This window comes from Hippopotamus amphibius, chromosome 9 (assembly GCF_030028045.1).
Source record: "Hippopotamus amphibius kiboko isolate mHipAmp2 chromosome 9, mHipAmp2.hap2, whole genome shotgun sequence".
Classification (NCBI taxonomy): Eukaryota; Metazoa; Chordata; class Mammalia; order Artiodactyla; family Hippopotamidae; genus Hippopotamus; species Hippopotamus amphibius.
Genome location: NC_080194.1, coordinates 108965473 through 108988116, shown reverse-complemented (window position 1 = coordinate 108988116; position 22644 = coordinate 108965473). Strand labels below are relative to the sequence as shown.

Genomic DNA, 22644 nt, shown 5'->3' with positions numbered 1-22644 from the left:
TGATTTAAGGCTGAATCAAAACATAGATAAACAATACAAACCTAATACCATCAAGCTTACAGAAACAAAAATGATTAAGAAGCATCTAGTACAGAAAGGCAGAATGCTTTTTACACTTGTACCTTATTGTACTATTTTATCAACCTTTACTTACAGTCCTAGTTTCTTGGGATTTGAGGAGAAGGGATGGAAGAGGAAAATGTACTAAAAATCAGATATTTTGTGCAATGTTCTATTTCTTTACCTGGGTCCTGGTTACTTAGGTATTCACTTTGTGAGAATTCACTGAGCTGTAAACTACACTTACTTCAGGACGTGTTCTATTTCACAAAATGTGCAGTTTTAAAACCAAACATGCATGAATGTTTTATTTTCAGAAATGGTTTGGTAGCATAGAAATTAATAATTTGAAACCACCACCATTACTGCCACCCCCAAGAAATGACTCAAGAATATTTTCTAAAATAGTGATTCCAAGATTTCTGTACCAGAGTTTGCTATAAAAGAACTTCTGGGAAGCCTGTGAAAATACAAATGTACCAGAGCTACATAGCAGGGATTAACTTTTAGGAGCTCAGGGATAAGGCCCAGGACTCTGTATCTTTAACAAGCTCCCCTGGGAGTGCAGATGTGCAACTAGTTTTGGAAACCACCACACAAGGCAAGAATAACTTGTGAGTTGCAACCATCTGAAACCATACAAACCAGATTCTCTAAACCAACATGGGTGACCAAATATAAGTATTTGGAAAAGTTCTGCAGAAGCTTTGATAACTGAAAGGGTGCTCTTACAAAATACAAAAATATACTTGGCAAAGGCTTTCATGAATATTTTTCTAACAATTACAATATTTCCCCTGAAAGGAAGCTGATATGTTATAATCACTAAGTTATTCCTATTGGGAACCTCATCCTGCAAATTTAAGAAAAGAAACTGTGAAATCAAATTACTAGTCTGTGGCCACATGGGATTTGGGGTCATTGGCAAAATCTGAGCAACTGCTTTTTCCACAGCACAGTCTGGGAGCCTGCCCCCATTCTCATTATCATTAATGTGTCATTGAGAGTTTAGATTTCCAGACGTTAATGACACAACCAAAGTCATTTAGCAAAAAACTCAAAGACAAACTGGAGCCCGCAGTTTCTCACCCCAGACAAAACTCTACTACCGATTATAGCAGGTTCCCGTTAGAGGTCTTTGAAGGGTTAAACCCAATCCACATTTCCCCTTTCAAATTTATATTCTCCGCTTTTAGATAACCACATTAATCTGGGTTGGAAGCTCAGCAGTAAACTGAATTTTGCTTTTGGGTATGCACAGGCAACTGCAATTCAAAGATAGAAAGAGCACTACCCTGGGGTCTTTTATCTGAGAGCACAATCAGGGAGCCTGCTGGATAATTTGTTTTAGAATACCAGAGCACTTGTTTTTAAACAAAGCATTAGCCAAGGAAAGAGGTTACAACAAAAGGAATCACAGGACCAGAAGAAAAAACAAACAAAAACAAAAAGCCAAACACCAAGAATCAAAGTGGTTCTTTACACCCTCTTTTAAAGTCTTATTTGCCAGACAGGGAAATGGAGCTAAGGAAGACTTGCATTTAGGCCTTTTTCCCCCATTCATGTCTTTTTAACTTTAACTTCCAATGGGACACACAACCAATTTAAATCTAAAAAAAGAAAAAAACAAAAACAAAAAACACTTGCCCTTCCAGAAATCTTCAAGTCATGAAAAACCCAAGTCTAAGGATGGCTCTTATACTCTAAATACTTTCCACTTTTAAGTAAACCTACCAAAGACTAGAAAGATGTCCTCAGAGTAGGTCAGATAACCCCACAGGCAAGTGTTAGTCTCTAAAATGCCTACCACCCTCCTCCCTAGGGCAAAATCACGCAGTCCTTATCTATTTTAATTCAGTTCTTCCACAGGAATGACACAAATTAAATTTATAAATTTTTAGTTCAGTTAAAAACAATTTTTATGGAACCCATACAGTGCAGTGGGAAAAGCAGTGACCTATATACTAGGAAACTTGGGTTCCACATCACTGTCCTACCACTAACTCAGTAGGTCGTACAGAGTGGTTATATAACATAATTTTCTAGATCTGTTTTATCATCTGTAATAAGGTGACAGCCTAAGGAGTATACTATCACCTGTGAAAACATACAGAGAAGGGATTAAGAAAGGGTCGAAAACCCCATTAAAACAAGATCAGAATAATACTCTTAAAAGGCAATGATTTAAGTTCTATGGTGCAGTGGTTCAATTCAGGCTCTGAGGCCAGAATGGATGGGGTTGGCCACTTACATGCTGTATGACCTTGGGTATGAACTCTGTAGCTGTTTCCTCTCCCACAAAATAGAGATCACAGCAGCACCTACCTCCTAGAACCACTGTGTGAGGATCACACAAATTGATTAAGCAATTATAACAATACCTGACACATAGCAAGCACTCAGTAAATGCTAGTTCTCATTATAATTACCAAATACATCAATACTGAGCTAATGGTGGAGATAAAGTTGACAATTAAGTACCTTCATGTCCTTTCTAATCAAAGGAGAAACAAAAACATTTTGTATCTCTATATGAGTTCTGATGCAAAACTTTGGTTCTCTTCCATGAACCCTCAGAAGTCCCTCAGGTTTATTCCCAAACCTGTTGATGTGGGCAGGTACACAAGTACTGGAATCTCTATTCACCTGCACACACAGTGCCCAAGGACCCACGGATGTCTAAACCCACTAGGAAAGCCTAAACTAGAAAGAGAAAGTGTTTCACCCTTTGAACAATAATAACAAAAAAAATCTCATTTCCCACCCACCCCCTCACACACTGAAGTCAAAGTCTACTTCAGCAATCCAAAAGCTGATGAAAACAACATATACTTGCTTTCCTATTATTTTAAGATGGTTATCTCTAAAGAGCTCACAGATAGAGAGTTCTTTACATGATGGAATTTAGTTCTCCCTCTTTAGTCAACAACTATACCTGGTGAAGATGATGACCCAGCAAGGAGATCATATCAACCACTGTTTTCTTCCTCCACGTAACCCAAAAGCTGTAAGATTTCTTTTTCAGTAATTTTTTCACTCAAACTTGACATTTTCTTCTCATGATCTATTTTACTGACTGACTCCAAACATAATCTCTAATGCATTCCCTCTATTCGGGGATCCAGTGGTATTCATCAGTGCCCAATTCCCTGACTGTGACAGGTTTAAGCTTCACTTCTGATTAAGTCTCCCCAGTGAAAGTAACCTGATAGCACAGCCCAGTATAGAGCCCTAGAAATAAACTTTCCTTTTCTGCTTTCCTTTCCCTCAAATTTATGAGCATGCAGGTGGATTAGGGGATTCTACTTCAAGCAGAAAGAGAATCGAGTATCATTATTTCTCCAGCACCTTTTCTAAGCTTAACCTTAAGCTGTATACCTATTTTGTTCCCATCACGTTAAGCTGGTAACTACTAAAATAAAATCCCACTGATTCCAAAAGTCCCTGCAAACTTTAATGTCCCAATGCTTAACCTTCCTTGAAGAAATACATTTGTGAAAACATTTGTAATCAAAATCCCCAAAACCAAAAAACTTAATTTAAGCAAAGTGAGGCAAAAACGTTTTGCCTAATGGTTCCCTTAGAGCTTTTCTAGGGGAGGATTACAGCCCCACCACACCTTTTTCTCCGTTAGACACATCAAACAACAATATGACACCAGAATGTCACACCCAGAATGTCACTCCTTGAAGCCAGGGGCTCTGTTTACCCCCAGTGCCTAGAACAGTGCCTGGCACACAGAAGAAACTCAGTAACCATTTTATTAAATGCGTGAGTGGGCAGAAGGGGTGTGGATGCCCCAGGGAACTAAGACCCACAGGAGAAAATCAGGGCCCGCATAATCAAGAGTTGACAGTATTTTATTTTTTATTTATTTATTTATTTATTTATTTATTTATTTATTTATTTATTTTATTTTATTTTATTTTTGCTTGCTTGCACCAGGCAGTAGTTGCAGCACAAGGCTCCTTAGCTGTGGCATGCAAACTCTCAGTTGTGGCATGCATGTGAGATCTAGTTCCCTGACCAGGGATTGAACCCAGGCTGCCTGCATTGGGAGTGCGAAATCTTATCCACTGCATCACCAGGGAAGTCCCGAAAGTAATTCTGAAACATGTCACAGTCTCAGATGTATCCACAGAGAACTGGCCACTCTGGTGGTCACACACATCTTACTGTACATTTTACCCCAGATCTTACTGATAAAGCTGTGTCTTGGGCCAAAAAAAGCCCTCAACTGCCACCCAACAGCTCAGAGCTTTCCTGTAAAGATGCATGGGACTCCAGGTTTTCAAAGTGAAATCATGCATCCTCACTAACTTCTATGGTAATTTTATAACAACTTTTGCCTTATCCCAAACACTTCCCAAGAGAAGCACCTTTGAATTTCTCAGTCCCCTTTCTAATGCCCCCTTCCTAGTCTCTAAAAGGCTTTGTAATAAATACGTAAATGTATCCCCAGCTTTTCTCAGTTATGGATGGGAGGAAGATAGCATCAGGAAAGGAGCATCCTAGGGCATTACCCTTCAAAATCTTGGAAGACAGACCACATTAAAAAGTTTGACAGTGAAAATGAAAAATAAAGGCGAGGAGTACAGTTCATAAAACACATGGCATGGTACTGGGCATCTGAGAAAACCCAGTGAAGAAAAACTGACACACCCTCCTTCAAACAGAAGGTCTCTACCCTGACTGCACAACACAAACCCCTGGGGAGCTTTTAAAAGTTCTGATGATGAGGTGGGGGCCCTCTCCACCCTCCCGTGGGTATGGGGATTTTTTTTAAGTTCCCCAGGGGATTCTAATGTGCAGCTAGATTTGAGAATCCCCTGCTCTAAGGCTTACAGTTGACTTGCTTCCTCCTCAGACAATACACACTAAAATTAGCCCAATTTTAAGAAAGTGCTAAGGTCTGTTAAAGCTGGTGGTAGGTCCACAGGTGTTGGTCATGTTATGCTTTATACTATTCCATATTTATGAAATATTTCATAGTCCTATATGTACATATATATGCATTTTTTTACACAAATATAGTTTAAAGCAAGCTCACCATATATTGGTCCTCAAAATGCACAAGTACTAAAAAGTACATCCTAAGGAATACTGGCACTGGTAGTGTCTGGGGCTTTTATTCCACGGGGGAGAAACAAAATATCAAGACCAATTCAATTGGGTCTGCTGACTTGAAAATATGGGTCTGAATTCTGTCATATACTTCACAGTACAGGTCTTGAAAAATGTCCCAGTCAAATTCAGTGCAGAAAGGCCAAAAGGTATCTATCTGCTTAACCAACAATCCACCTAAAATCGGCAGAGCTGCCAGGACTAAGCCAGACTGGCTATGAAATCCTTTACATAATCAAACACCGAAGTGGGTTGCGACAAGACAGTATTACTCCTATTGCTCAGCTCTAGAACCATGGAAGAGCATATTCCAGTGAATGTTTATCCAGTGACAAGCACACCCACCTCCTCCTCACTAAGGAGGCAGTGCAGGCCCTGAATTCAGTCAGTCTGGGCTCAAATTCTGGCTCTACAACCTGGGAAAGTTATTTAACTTCTCTGAACCTCAGTTTTGTCATCTCTAAAATGAGGATAATAAAGTTACCTACTTCATAGGGCTGTTGTGAGGGTTAAATGTAAGAATGCTCTAGGTAGAATGACAATCACATGCAGTGAGCCCTTGATAAATGTTAGCCATCATTATCACTGTTGTTGCTGTTGTTATTCAAATTACTACCCAAATGGTGGTGAATTCTGGCACTGAAGAACAGAGCTAGTTTCCCGTTTGTGGTGATTAGGTGTCGGAATTCTGTATATTTTTGAAGCATGTCTTTTGGGAGAACTATATCCATATAAACAGGAGAGGAGACACAAATATTCTGGTTTCCAAAAAAGATGCCCTACAGCTCCTACGGCGGAGTGTGGCAGCGAGGTACAATGGGAATGTGAGTTTTAGATCCGGTCTTGTTTTAATACCAGTTAAGTGATCTTAGGGAAGTTCAAAGACTTTAGTTGGGAAATGAGGGCTTTGGACAGTTGTTCTCACTGTTTTTAAACTTTTCAAATCACTTGGGTTTAAAAGTCAAAGTTCCTACAGGCACCTCCCCCATCTCTGCCCCTCTCCTCCTCACTCACTCTATTCTAGCCCCCATCACCTCCTACAGTCACTGCATACCAAACCACTCCTTCCTCAAAAGCCTTCACCCTTGCTCTTCCCTCCACTTGAACGCTCTGCCCCTGGCTATCCACATTGCTGGCTCCCTCACTTCCTTCAGGTTTCTGCTCAACTGTCACCACCTAGAAGAGGCCTCACCTGAAACCACCTCTATACAATTGCACATCTGCACACCTGCACACACAGACCAGATTCTATCATATCCTTATCCTGCTTTTAAAAACCCTGTCACCACTCAACACATTGTGTATCTGTTTATGATTCACAGCATGTCTTCCACCTCTGCTACAACATAAACCCCATTAGAGCAGATATCTATTTCTCCTATTCACTGCAGCATCCCCTGTGCCTAGAACAGTGCCTGCCTGGCTCACAGAAGCAATTGATAAATATTTATTGAATGAAAGAACGTAAGAATTCAGATACCTTTTTCTTCCCAAAGAGAATCTTACCCTTAATATATTAAAACACGTAAAGGTGGAGCTGTGGTTGAATGAGGTCAAGGCCTCCCCTCAGCTGACTCAGTGTCCCCTGAGGTGCCCCAAAACCATTACCCAAACGATCTCCAAAGTCACCTATTACTCAGAAAGTCTCCAAGTCCATGTTATTTGTGTGAGACTCCAAAGAGAAACATTAAATTTGATAAATGACTTTGCGTTCTGTGATTTCACTTATTATTCACTGGCAGCTGCAAAAAGTACCCTAAAAACTCAAACCATACCATGTCCCAGAACTGCTGTATTCCTAAAATATCTACAGTACAACCAAATAGTAGGAATGTCCTATTATGGGGAGCGGGAGCAGGCTGGGGTCTCTTTCCATGCCCTGCTACACTGTCTGTGAGCCTCTGGGACCTACCACTAAGGCTCTAGGCTGCAAAAATCTCACTGCTTCTAAAGGGATAAGGAAGAAGGGTGGTGCAGACGTTATACAATGGAGGATATAAATTTGGGCAACATGGCAGCCACCTGGTGACTTCCTGACTCCACTTAGTCTCTTTTTATATCTAAATGACCTCCTGCCTTAGCCAGCTTTGGACTTACATTCAGGAAAACATCAATGGAGGGAGTATCATGTCCTAGAAAAGAACTCTGCACATGGCATGAGCAGTTGTGAGAAAATCCCCAGAAAAGCCAGCTGACTACAATACTGTGATGAGATCTTATGCACAGCTCAAAGACCTCCTCAAAATTGCAGGAAAGATACAAAATATACTCAGCAAACAAGTAAACAGGACTTTTGCGAATCTCCATCATCCAGCCCAGCAGTGCTGAACTAAGCAAGAGTAATTGACTGAAAGCGTGGTGACCCATCCTCTAATGCTGTAATCTAATCCTTAAACTAAAGACAATTTAATGCCTTTGCATGTCCATATGTTTTCTAATGACGACATTGCTGTCAGCATGCTACAGGAGTGCTTCTTGGAAGATGGAAGTAATGACAAAGCACATCATTGGGAAGGCAATTATATGCAGTACTAACCATTTTACAATGGCCATATGGGCTGTATTTCAACAATGTAATTTCCAAATCAGCCAGAGCATACATATTTCTCTGTCCTTAATCCCAGGTACACCATACTAAATGAAATATGAGAACAGATGAAATATGGGCAGCTGATATAGAAATCCACAACGGAATGCTAAGGTAGTGTTCATCTAAAAACAGTAAACAGAGGGCACCCACTGCCCTGAAGTGAAACTGACACCCATCTATACCCAACCTCATAGAAAACATCACAACCAGTTATTACAAACCACCCGAGAGGCAAGGAACAACACAAGGAAAAGTTTAAAATACACAGATCCTACCTAGTGTTCACAACCTGGGACAGGCCTGAGAATAATATAGAGTAATACAGAACTCATATTGTATAAACACAGAAAATTCAGGTATAAGGAATCACTTTTAAAATTCTGGACCTAAAGGTGTGGTGCTTATGACACTAGATTTTTATAGTTACAATAAAATTTCAAAGGACATGCTTTGACATAGGTCTCCCCTATAATCATACACTGTTAAAAACTGAAATCTGCTGTATTTCCATTCTGGATGTGCAAAACTGCAGGTCTCAGAGCATAATGGTTATGAGAAGAAACTGCCTCCTCTCTCCAAAAAGAGACTTTTCACAGAAGTGTCTACTTTGATCTTCATATTTTCACCCAGACATCTTCTGAAATTTCAGGCCCAGGGAGGGGAGGGGGGGAGAGAGAGAGAGAGAGAGAGAGAGAGAGAGAGAGAGAGAGAGAGAGAGTGTGTGTGTGTGTGTGTGTGTGTGTGTGTGTTATACTACTCCTTAAGGGATGGTCATCAGCCAGGTCTGAATCCTTAAGTCCTAGAAGATGCACTGTGTGGAGGCCCAATTTGGCCCAGAGGAGATGAAAGGGGGGCTTCTCAAGAATGCACAGTACTCTAATCACAGTTGGGATTTCCCTAAGAAGCAAATTTAACAGTCACATTCATTAGCATACTCTCTGCAGCATAAACAAACCTCTACAGGGTGGAGTGGGGTATGGGGGAGAACAATTTGCAAATGTGCTTACAATAATGAAATAATGACAGATGAAATAATGCACCATTTGTCACTGGTACCTTCAAGTTAAGGATATCAAGAAAAGCAAGGAACTATTTAGTTCTTTCACCAGAGGTGGGGAAAAAAAAGGAGTGCCTATTACAAAAACCAAAATCTAGCAGTAAGGTCTATTTTACTGCGGAATAGACTGCCAAGAGAAGTGTCACTTCCTAGAATAGTTTAAAAACCAGACAAAATACCTAGGAATTTATAGTGGAAAATAAGCTTACACCCACAGTGACCTGTTGACAGGGTACCAGTCCCTTCTCCAAATTTACACTTCTGTTCCAGGGGGCTGTTGTAAGAAATCAGCGAGATATGTATATGAAAGGATTCAGTACAGAGACTGGCACACAGTTACCCTGAATATTATAAGCCTGAGCCCTTGCCTTTGACAAAGGCTTAAAATCTACCTGAACTATGTAGAAAAGCTATGAACTATGTGACTAGGAAAAAGGTCAGATTTTAATACAGGGGAAAATAATGAAAAGGACAGAAAGAAAAGGAGAAACAAAATCAAACCAACAACAAATATGCTACAGATGTACTGTCTGAGTGGCAGCCCCCTAGAATAAGCTCCAGCTTTTAAAAAGAAAATAAAGAACTTCCCAAAATATGGTGAGGTACTCTTCCCTCCCTAAATCCTATTATTATACCTAGAAAATCCTTTGTAACCAAGACAATTTTCAGCAGCATCAAGGAACAAATAACTGTGATCTACCAGAGACCCATTTGGGACTCTCTCACAGAATGAAAATGAATCTGTATTAAAAGAAGAGTGGAAAGGGATGAGTATCACAAGCTTTCAGGTCAGGCAGAAACCGCTGCTTCCTGCCTCTCTTGTACTGACCTTAGGTAAGATGACAACCTCTCTGAGCTTCAGTGTCTTCAACTGTAAAACAGGGATATCATTCATTACTTCCACAACGTAGCTCTAATGAGACAATGAATGCAAAATTCTAAGCACAATGCCTCGCACAGAGTAAGTACTCAGTAAACAGCAGCCCCCTTTTCTAAAATTTCTTTTCATGGAATTTTCATGGAAATAGGTCAACTCTAAATAAGCACTGACTGAGTACTTACTATCCATGGATTACTGAATAAAGGAAGCAACAATTCTGAAAGCCTCAAATACCCCAAGAAAGACATATGTAAGGAGAGTACAGAGGCTAAAGTTAGAGAAGAGAGGGAGATAAAACAACACATTACAAATATAGGAAGACAACTCTGGCTCCCTTTTTTCCAAGGTTCCAATCATACTCCCAAGTTACACACAATAACCCATGACAGAGTATAAAACAGACCAAGAAAAAATTAATAGCACCTGAACTTCTCCCCAGATCCCAAATAAAATACAGAGTACATTGTGTCATGGTCAACGCTTCAAAAACTCCCTTAGGCTTTCCCCAAGATCTCAATTCATGGGAAAATCATTTCAAAAGATGAAATACTCTGAAACCTATGAAATAAAGCATTGCTCTCAGGTCAGCATTAAGATTATCAGTAAGTGTATTATTATTATTATTATTCAATCACTATTGTTGTTATTATCTATGATTCTGGAAACAGAACTGCTGCAGATAAAATTAATTCTGGGTTGAAATACAGATAAATGATGGCTTTACTAGGCAGGTTTGAAGTCTGAATGATCCAAAATACAACACCAAAACATTTAACAATTTTTATAAAGTGATCAAGGGAGCTAGAAGTGTTGTAGATATGCTAAGTTAAAGACAATTTTTTATACTTTCAGATATTACATGAAACTAGTTTAAACACCAGAAATATTTCTGGAATCACATTATATATTCAATACTTAAAAACAGTTATATTCCTTCAACTGAAGGTGACCTGAGCCATTTCTACATTAGATTACTAAAACTAATTTTAAAACAACACAACTGTCTAACAGGGCAGGTTTTAACACTCAGGTGTGAAATCACGCCTCCCAGCACATAGGCTGAATTATCCCCCAGCCTCTCACCTATAATTATCATTTTCTCCCTCCCAGGTGGCTCTCAGCCACCATGTATCTTTCTAGGCTCACATCTGGAAGTGCAAACTCCCTCTGGGGCCTCATATGCTATGAGGGTGAGAGGGGGGACAAAAACAAAAACTTCATGCTGGCTTAGACAACTTCTGAAAATATCTATTTTCAACACACAGCACAAGAGCAATTTGATAAAATTAAAATACTCTTATGTCACCATGGTTAACCATTTGAAAAATAAGTATTTTTCAAATAAAAAGAGTAAATTTATTTCACAGTTCCTGTAAAAGCCAGCTTCTTCCATTAAGGCCAATTCCAAAAATTTAGCAAAAGATCTTTCATCAGTTGAGAGGGCATAATTAGATGTTTTGATTAAAGCATTTTCCTCCCCTGGTTAACAAGATATAACAGATGTCACTGACTTCCCTAATAACAATACAGCCCTGCATTTGGCAACTTTACAATTTTAAAACTGAACTGTCATATAGAAAAAAATATAGCTGGGTGTCTCCATACAATCATGATTCTGAAGTGGTTATGACATGCCTGGACCCCCCAATGGAACAGATATGGAAATCACACTCCATATTCATAGCTGCATGCCCTTCTTAGCATGCACTAGAAAACCAACCTCTGAAATCTGAATGATGCGGGCTTATTCAAATCACCACCAATTATTCCTGGAAGCACCGACCAAGTGAAGTATGAAACCTGTACAGCAAATGCAAATCTCACAGTCACTTTCTTCCATGAGCACAGGGAACACGCAGAAAAGTGTCTTAGGAAAAGCAATGCCCATCTAAAGAGATTCACTCCGCCAAAACCCAAGCTTCTCTGCACACTTGATTTTCTTTTTTAATCATATTTTTCACAGTAAGATTCCCCTGGTGCATTCATCCAATTTACAAAAATTCGATTTACACCAGTTTTGTCAACACATCAGTCCAGGGTGTAACTAGACACAGACCTGCATTTTAAATGGGACGCAGCCTCTCTGACTGAAGTTCAACTCAAACATCCTGGTTTAACAACTCCATTAGTGACATCAAGCACAGATCTAAAGATTACTCAGCCCCTTTGTCAGTCGCATGTGTTATTTATAGGACAGTATATCAATCATGTCTTCCCCTTATTATTTCCTACTTTCTGGTCCTAAGCTATTTGGTCTGCCAAATTAATACATTCCATTGCTGCTGCAATCTAAACAATGCTTGATAAAAGATTAATAAAATAGTTGGGTTCTCTGCAACCACAACACACACACCCAGGGAAATTCATCAATGTCTTTTTATTTGCATATTTGGCTGACTGCCCCCTGCAGCAAATATGTGAGGCACAATGCTCAGGTATCCTGGTTTATGGTTTGCTTTTAATTCAGGGTGTCAATCTGCTTCTGTTTTAATTACATCCATCTTGATATGTTATTACAATCTCATGAAAACTTCTTCTCATTATATGAATGGCTATAAATATACACACATGACAAACAGCTGTTATAAATTTTCTGGTTCAGCAATAAATAGGCAAGATGCCTTAGCCAACACGTCATGTGGATTTAATATTTTGAGTATTTCTTCTTCAGAAGAAAAGTTTGGTTGAATCCTCAACTCAACCATACTCCAAAATTCACTTGTTTCAAATGTTCTGCTACCAACGTTGGTAAGTTGCTCTGAGTCTCTCTGAATTGCCAGCCTGAAGAAAGTATTCTATCCAAAAAAATCACGTTAAAATTTTAAGTGAGCCACATTAAAATCATCTTACATCCAAATAATTATTTTATCTTTCCACCTGATATTTAAGGATGAGAAACCCTCATATCATCACCCTAATGCTTATTTTTTCTTTTACATCTTCATTACGGAGGGGAGGGGGTGTTAAAAAAGACTAGTGAACCTGCAGAGAAAGGCCAATTGTGTACTGGAGGAAAGCAGAATGCTTTTAAAAGGTTCTTGACACTGAGTAATAATCAGAAAATCTCTTGGAAAAAAAATGGAAATCTTTACAATCATGGGTGATCATCCTCATTTGTAGTAATTTTTTTTTAACCTTCCAATGTTCCCAATCCTTGGGAATCCAAGCACTGAGGAAAAACAGTCTCCTAGTTTCACTGGATAACAGTGAGAGCCTCTAACTCCCAGTGCGATCTTAAGCAGGACAATTAACCCCTCTGGGCTGTGTTTTCATTTGCAAAATGAGAGGTAGAAGTACTGCATTTCTAAAGACAACATCTGTGCCTCTAATGCGGCTCTGGCTTAGAAAGCACATCAGCCAACAATAGCTGAAGTGAAATGGATCAAAAGACTGCTCTGAAAAAGCTGAGGTCCTAACTTTAGGATAACACCCCCTGACGATGTAGCTCTGCCCATTAATCTCAAAATCGTAAATTTCACAAATAATCAAACTGATGAACCTAACAAATGAGGAAGGAGCAAACTTTGCAATATGCAATACCAAATGTTTGTTTCCCCCTTTGCCCCAGTTAAAGTATAATTTCACTATAATTATAAAAGTCATCTCTTAGAACAGCACAATCCAGGACCTTCATTATTTTTGCCAACTGAACACGTACAGAGAGAATGGGTGGAACACTGGAATTTCTAGTATGTGCCTGGAAAACAAGTGATACTCTAATGTTCAATTATTGTTCCATCTACATCTTTACTCCCTTGGGTTTTTTTTTTTTCTTATTTAGTTTCTAACTATGGAAAAGTATTCACTAAATCACCTTTAGCCAGCAATCTTTAGCCAGTAAGCATAACGGAACAGAGACCCTAGCAACCACTATCAAGAAATCATTGTAATACTAGACTCTTTTCTTTTCAAGCTCTAAAATATCATTGCCATGAGAAACTATGCAGAAATGTAAAATGAAGTTGGTGGGCTGAGCTACAGGGGAAGGTAGGTGTGGAGACAAGGAAAACAACATCCCTGACATCCCTCAGGAATCATCACAACTTGACCCTGGCATTGACTTAAACCCTGTCCCAGATTCAGCCTAAAGGCATCAGATTTCACCCATACAACCAAGAGTCCCAATTTGTCTTCAGAGGCTGTGCTTCTGTATCTAACCCAGGCCATTTAAAAATGCTTCAGTTAATAACAATCACACAGTACCTGCAATTTGAAGGCGTTCTGCCAAAAATGAATCCCCACCTGCAATAGCCATTTTCCTTTACTTACAAACTGTGAGCTTTCCCTTCTCCTCTTGTGACTCCATTTTACTGCACTTGGGTTTTCCAAGGCACTACAAAGTACAGTGGCAAGCCAAAACACTGGTCATTTGTGGTATTTATTCAGGCAAACTCTAACCAGAGTTCAGATATAAATGAGAAATCAGAATAATGAGCTGATAACAGCCCAGAAAACTGAGGCAAGCAATTTACCCTCATGGTGCTACCTTCAGAGTCCCTCAAACAGACTGTCGATGTTCAAATAATGAAGGTTTGGAATTTAAAGTTTCTACATCTCATTTAGAACTTCCTAAATCCATTGCCTTTTATTAACTATATTCACAATTTTGAGAATTCTACCTCAGTAAAGGAAGAGAAGAGAAAAGAAGGGAAGGAAGTTGTGAGGCGGGGGAGGAGGAGGAGGCAGGCGGGCAGTATGTGGTGGGGAATCTACTGGGTCCTAGGATGAGACTGAAACATGCACTAGTATGTGAAATAAAAACATAAAAACAGCAGCAATACAAACAATTTCAGGCTACAAGTCCCCTTAAAAAAGACGGAATCAGAGACTGAAAAAGACTGACACACAGAAGCCTGTACTTGCCTAGTCTCTTCCTAAGCAAGCAAAGGAAGACAGACTAAGTGAAATCCACCCCTCCTCGCCTCAGTTACTAACAGCATAAAAAGGACCTATTCTTTGTGACCTTACAAAGATAGGTACTGACTGCATATCCCCTACCCTGAAGGTTTCTTAGAAGAAATGAAGGATGAACACAGTTCAGATCTGGAAGAAGGAATGCAAATTTAGGGTCTTACCAGCCTTAACTCATCTATTCATGGAACAGATTACAGATTATATAAAGAAAACAGTTCTGACCCAGCTAAATGTCCCTAAGTTGGTTTTGATCCTCTCCTATCTTGGGTTTCACCAAATTAATTTCCATCCTGCTCTTCCAAACTTCAATTATTTCAGAGTTTTTAAATCTGATTTTTTTCCCCAGAACTTTCTCAAATGAATAGCTGCTATCCCATTAGGAAAAGTTCTTTTTCCTATATCAACAAAATATTGGGTTTAATCCTAACCCTGAAAAAAGTGTTATTTCTTGAGGAAAAAACATAGTATGAAGCACTTTTACAGTTAGGCTACATATAGTATATTAGTGTATTACAGCACAGAGGTAAAATAAAATGTAAAAATACTAACCCACTACCCACCCTCACACGTGTGCGCACACACACACACAACACACTCCCTCCATCAAAAAGTGCAATAGACCTTATGTCCAAAGGCTTCCAAATTTAGCAAGTGGAACCTAAATTATTTAACAGCTGCCCTCAACTATTAGGTTTTTTAGCTTGGGGAACTTATTTCTAATCCTAACATTCTCTCAAACTAAATAATCACCTTTTATTTTTGACAGCATATAGAACTGTTGTATAGTTAGAATCTCTTTATCACCCTCAATGCTCCTTGAATCTCCTGGAATCACGCTGAATGCTCTTTTTTAACCCTTTTTCAATAGTGAAAGCTAGAGGAAAACACTCTCAGAAAGGATCAAAGGCTAATCATTAACTTTGTGATTCAGCATTTAATTTTACTGATTCATTTATACCCTGCCTACTTCCAAAAAGATCTAAAGTAGTTCATCTCGACAGTTAACAAAAGGCGTGTGGAATCACCATATCACAATCTTAGACCTCATCTCACATAAATACTCCTGAAGTGATGCTCTGCCTTGTTCAGTGAAATTCTGAAATTCACTAAGTATAGTAATATACATGAATTCATAAGCAAGCACATTATTCACGGTCCTTTTTTTCTGTAAACTTTCTCACCACTTAGGAACTTCTCAGATCCTAAGGCTATGCAAACTGTCTGAAGTGAAATGCTGGAACTGACCCACTTACCCCACAGTCCCATCCCAATTTTCCCAAGATAGAAAGTGAAAACTGTAACAAAAACATAGCTCCACAGCTTTCACTGGCTGTGTAACAGCCGATGAAGGGTTCTGACCTTTCTTGAACGAACACTTCATACATAAGCGAGTGAAAGGCAAATGATTTGAAACCTTTATTTTTAACATCAGTGTCAACTTCCTTTCTCATCCAGCCTTCTTTCCCAGCTTGCTAAAAATCAGCAGTACTGGAAATTAGAAGGAACCAAGATAGGATAAAACTCACTCTGGCTGAAAGGTAGCTTGGTGACATCAGAATTGGGCTGCTATCACACTGAAAGAACTATTAATGAGAATCACTCGCCAACACTCACCTCATAGTGGAGTTGCTAAGAATCAATGAAAGGGCTGACACCAGGCAGGAAAAGGGAGCATAAAGAGAAGTGGACTAATCACCATTACTTACATCTCACACTTGCTTTGCCACTCTCACTTAAGCAGCAGCCTCTACTCTGACTCCAAACTTCTGTGCCTGGTTTTTCAAGTTGTCTGTCATCAGCCCACTCACCCTAGACTCAGAGATGATCAAGTTCCAAGATCTGAAAGGGACTGTTGAAATCTTTTCCAGCATTTCCCACACTGGATTATAGATTATGAATTCCAAAGCCAAGAATGAAAGTGCCCTGTGGTCAAACAAATTGGCAAATAAGGCACATCATTTCTCCTCTAATATTCAAAACTCATATAAACATAACAAAAGACTTCTAATCCTGGCAGAACAAGTTACCCATTTAATTTTATCTAGCCCATCAAGTTCCAAAACTAGATCACATTTTTTTTGGTCTGGAACACAACCTATGAATATCCACAGAACTATGTTCCATTCCAGCTTGGGTACCTTTGCTCTAAAACTACTCTAAACCTCTCAACTTGTAGGAGAAGAAAATAAGGCTTTTAGAGAGTGCCTTCCCAAGGTCACTCAACTAGTTAGGACAGCCAAGCCAGGAACGTGGGTCTCCACTGGTCTCCGGACTCCCTAACAAGCACTCTTTACTTACACATTTTGTCCTCATTTCTACCAGCCCTTCCTTGTCCCCAAACCCTAATCACCCATCTTGTTTCTCTGCCTTCTTCACCATTCCCTCTTCTTAGAATGTCCCCCCTCCAACCCCCAGCCCGACAACCTTCCTATCTATCCAAATCACTTCAACCTTCTAGGCCCCCACATTCTCCAGGAAGCCTTTTCAAACACTTCAGCCTATCTCACTATCCGTTCTCTGAAAGCCTACTGCACTTAGTTGGTATTAGGCATTTGAGTGCCTGTTTCAAAATCATTTTACAGGTGTTGGTCTTAATTTATCAACTGAACTACACACTCCTTCAAGATACTATATATATTTTAGGTTTCTTTGTACTCTTTCTAGTGCCTTGCACACATCAAACACTCCATAAATATTTGATGACTGATACAAGGAACATGATTAATGTTTTTTAAACAACTGAATAAGTGAGATTTGACGACAGTAAATTATTACAGACTACTAACCTGGCATGTTATAAGTACATCAAATTCTGTACAGCCTATTTACACTACCACTGTGTGGATAAACCCTGAAACACATAAGAAATGAAGACCACGTGAAAGTCTTGGTTTGATCCTCCACCCACCAGAAACGAGTCTTCCTTCATTTTCACAAGACTGCAAAGCTCCAATTGGCCTCCTATCTGCTAATCCCACAATTTCATCTTCCCTTCCCTTGGTCAGTTGTACAAAAGGAGGCTGCCCTTAAGAATCCAGTGCACAACAGCAGAGTAAGGGGGAAAATAATAGATTTGCAAATTTTCAGCCATAGTGCTCACATGGCTTCCTAATCAAGACTACACAGAAAGAAATGCAAATAAAAACAGAAAGGCAATATTATCTGACACATCAGAGTACACTGACAGTACTAGAACCCCAACATTCCCATTTATACTTTGTTTGCTGGAAACCACTTTTTAAAAGGCTAGGTATCTGGGGATATTCACTCTTATTCAAAGAATATTCAAGTAAACAATACCATACCAAATGATAATTCTGCTTCTCAAATGCATAATGAAAAGAACACCATGTTCAACTTTCGCCTCCTCACTTACCCTCTTATCTTCTATCATGAGACTCTTCACAATCACATACTTGAACTTCAGGGCACAATTACTCAGGCGTCCCTGCAGAATACGAAACTACCTCTGCCAGTTTCACTGCATATAAAGTGTGGGACTTCTCAAACTCTGTCCAAAGCTTTCATCATTTTAAATAAGAATCCAACAATAGTGAAAAATAAATCAACATAAAAATGTAGGTTCTCATTAGACAAGTTTCTTATTTTTCCTCCAGTATTATGAGTAAAACCATAGTTAGTCTGGAACAATTTTATCAGAACATTTCACTATGAGTTAGGAGCCTCTTTTTTAAAAGGGAAGTCAAAATCAGCTACTCAAGACAAAACCATGGAGTCAAGTGTTGTGTCCATTAACACCCAAAGTATACACCCCACAGTCTGCTAGCTACTGCTCTGAACCCACATAAGCTTAAAAGTTTAGCTGTGCAAGCCAACATTCCTGGCTTCTAATCACAATATCATACTAGCAGCAACCTTGATGATACGTGGTGACAACTGATTTCATTTCTAGACACAAAAACATAGTATGTATTTAGGATAGCTCTTAAGAGCCTAATAATTCTTAACATTTACAAAGCACTCCTGTAACATACATTTCTGTCCATAGTTTAGTTGCCTGTTTCCTAATAAGACCTCATATTTCTCAGTGATAGTTCAGGAAACCTTCCAAACCAAGTACAGTGGGACACCAGAGGTTTTATTTTAATGATCACCACACACATATGTCTGACCATCCAGCATGGACACAAACGTGATAAGCAGCAAACAGATCTACCTTGTCCCACAGAACCAGATACACCTGATGATTTTTATTCCCCACTGTGTGTTTTTAACCTGAAAAGTGTATTTACAGTTTTCCTACAAAAACTGGGATTCCTAAATGTGAACACTGACAGGATCTTTGATGATATTAGGGAACTGTTATTAATTTACCTAGGTGCGATAATGGTACTATGGGTTTGGGTGGGGTGTTGTTTGATTTGGGGTTTTTTTTTTTTTTGAGTCATTATCACTTAGAAATACATACAAATTTCTCACATCACATCTGGGAGAAGGGAATGAGTATATGGCATATAGATGAGACGAGCTGGCAACTGTTGAACCTGGTGGTAGTGTATCAATACACTGGGATTTGTTATTCTGTTCTCTGTATTTTTGTTTAAATTTTTCTATAAAGTTTTAAAGGAACTTTTTAAAAAGTTAGACCTTTATACCCACACAAAGATATGCAAATGATTATTCAGATATGAAGGCAGTGTAATATTCAGCTAATCAAAGTAACCTGGGTTTTGAATCTACATAAGTAGCAGAAAAATAATCACAGCAAGGAAAGGAATGGTATTAATGGCACACTTAGAACTTGGTCTTTAAAAATGAAAAGTTTTTTACACCCCTAAGAAACTAGAATGGGCATATTTTCTCTCAAAAGCCAAATGGATATATACACATATATATGTATACATACATATATATGTATACATGTATACACACATCACAAGCCCAAATACTTATTAAAAGTAAAACAATCAAAAATAGCTGCATAAGTTACATTTATCTCTACCTGGCCTTCAAAAATGTTCATGGGAGTTTGCAGGCCCCTCTTACTTACTTACTGAGGAGGGGCCACACGGCAGCCCAGGCAACCATGCAGGAAGAAAAACCACTTGTAAGCAACTCTTACAAATACTGTCCTAAACCAACCACTGATAGCAACCAAATTCAAGGCAGCATTTTCTAATTTATGTACTAGGACACATACTGCCATTTCAATTCTTATTTTAAAGCAAGAGAGAGGCAGAGAGACAGAGAGAAGAGGTCTCACTGTACAGTACCCACCCACCTTGGCAAAGTTGAAGGCACAGTCAGAATTATCCTAATAAGTGGTGAGCCTCAACACTCAAAAGAACTGTGTAAGATCCATTTTAGCCAATAAAGCACCAGTTCTAGAACCAAAGGACAACTGATTCAATCACTAACATCAAAATCTATGGCCACCAATACCACCACCTTCCCTTCCTCCCCAACCACTGGCCACCATCCACCATCATCACCACCAGCAGCCCAACCAAAAAGCAGTTCAAACAGAAAAGAACAACCCTAACAGGAAGGCTTCCTTTTTAAAAAATATTTGAACTTGACATCCAAACACACACACAGAACCAGCAATCTAAACCTGTGCAGTTACCACATGTGAAATTTAAGCTGTCATTAACAAAGCTTGCACTTGAACACTGCAAACAATACCATAATAAGAGCAAAAACCAAAGGGAAAAGGAAAAGTTTCTTTCAGGAACCTCAAACCATCACATCAGGTGCAGGAAAGGCTAGAGACCAACTCCTATCTTCGTTTTGTGTTTAAGAAAGCCGGACCAACTCTGCAGAATCTCAAAGCGCTCTGTGTGTGTGGTGTGTTGGGGGTGGGGAGAGGAAGGTGGGAGAGGAAAAAAAGGGGGTTACATTTATACAGGCCAGTGACAGATGCCAGCACCAAATCAGATCCCTCCAGGTAAAGAGAGTTTCCCTCTGACCCCCGGACAATCTGCCCCTACCAGTCCCCCACCACCACCCCAAGGAGCCGTTTAGCTGGCAGGAAAATGTGCATTTGGAAATCAATGCTGCAGGTGCCTGAGGAATAAAGAAAGACACACATAGATATACACACACACAAAGCCAATCAGAAAGAAAAAGAAAAGGAAACACACCAAAAAAAGGGAAAAGGAGAGGGACAATTGGGTGACAAGCCCTTCAGATACCAGCCAGAATTTTATTCTTTCCTCCCACCAGTCCTCCCTGGCGTACCTTTTTCTGTCCTTTAACCGAATTGCTCATGTACGCACACATGTGCATATGTATGTGAATAGATAATATTACAATTAACCCTTTCTGTAATAGAACCCCGTACGGAATACAGAAAGATATTCCATCCTTTCCTCTCTTCCCTCCCCTCCTTCCTTTCTCCCAACCAGGAGAAAACGCCCCCTTCCCCAGCTTCACCAAAAAAGAAAGAAAGAAAGAAAGAAAGAAAAAAGAAATGAAAAGAAAAAAAGGGGGCAGGGGAGGGGGGCAAAGAACCACAAAACCCCATCAGTCTCCGGTCCCGAGGACACCCAGGAAAGGTCTATACTATACAGACACACACGGGGACATATGGCTCTGTAGAAAGCACACAGAGAACCGTCCACAGGCGCCCCAAACCCAGCAAAGAGACTTCCACCAGCCAAGAAGCCATGATTGGGGAGGGAGAGGAGGAAGGAGTAGGGGCAGAGCTCTCCGTGGAGGGGGGAGCATTGTTGTGATGCCTGAACCCCTTTCTTTCTGCCCATCTGCCGTGGAGGGGGTGCGGGGAGGGGACGTAGGGGGAAGGCGAGCGAGAACGAGGAAACCAGGAGACCAGGCACGGCTTGGCGATTCCCTCCTGCTGCCTGTCTGCCCGCGCCCCCAGCTCCCCCCCTCAACAATAAGACCTCAGCCTAGACAGACAGACAGCCAGACCGACCGGAGAGCGGCGGGGGGAGGCAGCAGAGCCGGGCGCAGCCGAGGGGAGCGGGGGGGTCGTGCCTATAAAGGGAAGCCGGGGGGGGGGAGGGGGGTCCCCCTTACCTCCAGCGCTTCAAAAGTGACAAAGCTGGTCATGGCAAATCCATCAATGATGTCCTCTTCGGCCGAGGTAGACTCTCTCCGCTTCCTCCGCGGGGGTCTGGGCCGGGACGGGGCGGAGGACGGGGGCTTCCCATTGTCTTCCTTATCGGAGCCCGACGACGAGGCGAGCGAGGGCGCCCGGTTCCGGCCAGCCCCGCCGCCGCCGGCCGCGCCGGCCCCCAGCCCGCCCCGGGAGCGCCTCTCCCGGTCTCGCTGCGACCGCGACCGCCGCTTTTTGCGGAGTCCATGGCCCCGCGTCGGGCCATCCATGGCTCAGCCGCGCCGGGGTCTCCCCGCTCGCCGCCTGCCCGCCACAGGCTCCGGCCGCGGCAGCACAAAAAAAAATTGACACCAACCCCTCCCTCCCCCTTCTCGGCTTCCCTCCGCCCCGAGGAGGGCGCGGGGGAGACGGCGGCCGAAAGAAGGGAGAGAGGGGAAGAAAAGAGAAGAGAAAGAAAAGGGGGAAGGGGCGGAGAGAGGGAGGAGGGACGGGAACGAGGGCGAGAGCCGAGGAGCCCAAGTGCGGGGCTGCCCACAGCACCGAGGGTCGGAGATTCCTGTGAGCAGCGCCGAGCAAAGTAATGGCTGAACACACAGGTCTCTTTAGAGGAGAGAAAAAAAAAATAACTCACCAAGCAGGCAATAAATCAGAATAGCGGAATGCTTTGATCAAGAGACTGGGAGGCTCCGGGGAGCCCTCCCTGCGGCCATTCTCCGCCGCGCCCCCCGCCCCCCGAAAACGCCTGTCCCCCCCCCCACACCCCCGACTCCAAATCGGGTCCGGAAAGGTCGCGGGAAAGTGGGGGCAATGAACTTCACCCGCCCCTCGCGCAGGAAAACACCCCCGCCGCCTCTCACACACGCCTCAGAGAAAACTCACTCCCTGGCTCCAAAATTTTTAAGAAATGCATCCAGGGGTGGCCAAGGCTTCCGAGCGACCTGAGAGGGACGAGACCCCCCAGAGAAGGAAGCATAATA

General features: G+C 41.1%; 1 protein-coding gene across 5 annotated transcripts in view; it reads right to left on the bottom strand.

Annotated features, from left to right (window-relative positions):
• Positions 1-22344, bottom strand: part of AUTS2 (activator of transcription and developmental regulator AUTS2) — a 1103682-nt gene extending 1081338 nt beyond the window's left edge. For 3 of the 5 annotated variants that reach the window (XM_057695931.1, XM_057695932.1, XM_057695933.1), the window contains exon 1: positions 21628-22344. In XM_057695931.1, the coding sequence (XP_057551914.1) occupies positions 21628-21936 (309 nt within the window). In that variant the 5' untranslated portion in view covers positions 21937-22344. Of the gene's footprint in view, positions 1-9660; positions 9703-21627 lie in introns of all 5 variants that reach the window. The other 2 variants (XM_057695934.1, XM_057695936.1) reach the window with 1 other exon arrangement.
• Positions 22345-22644: the final 300 nt, after the last annotated feature.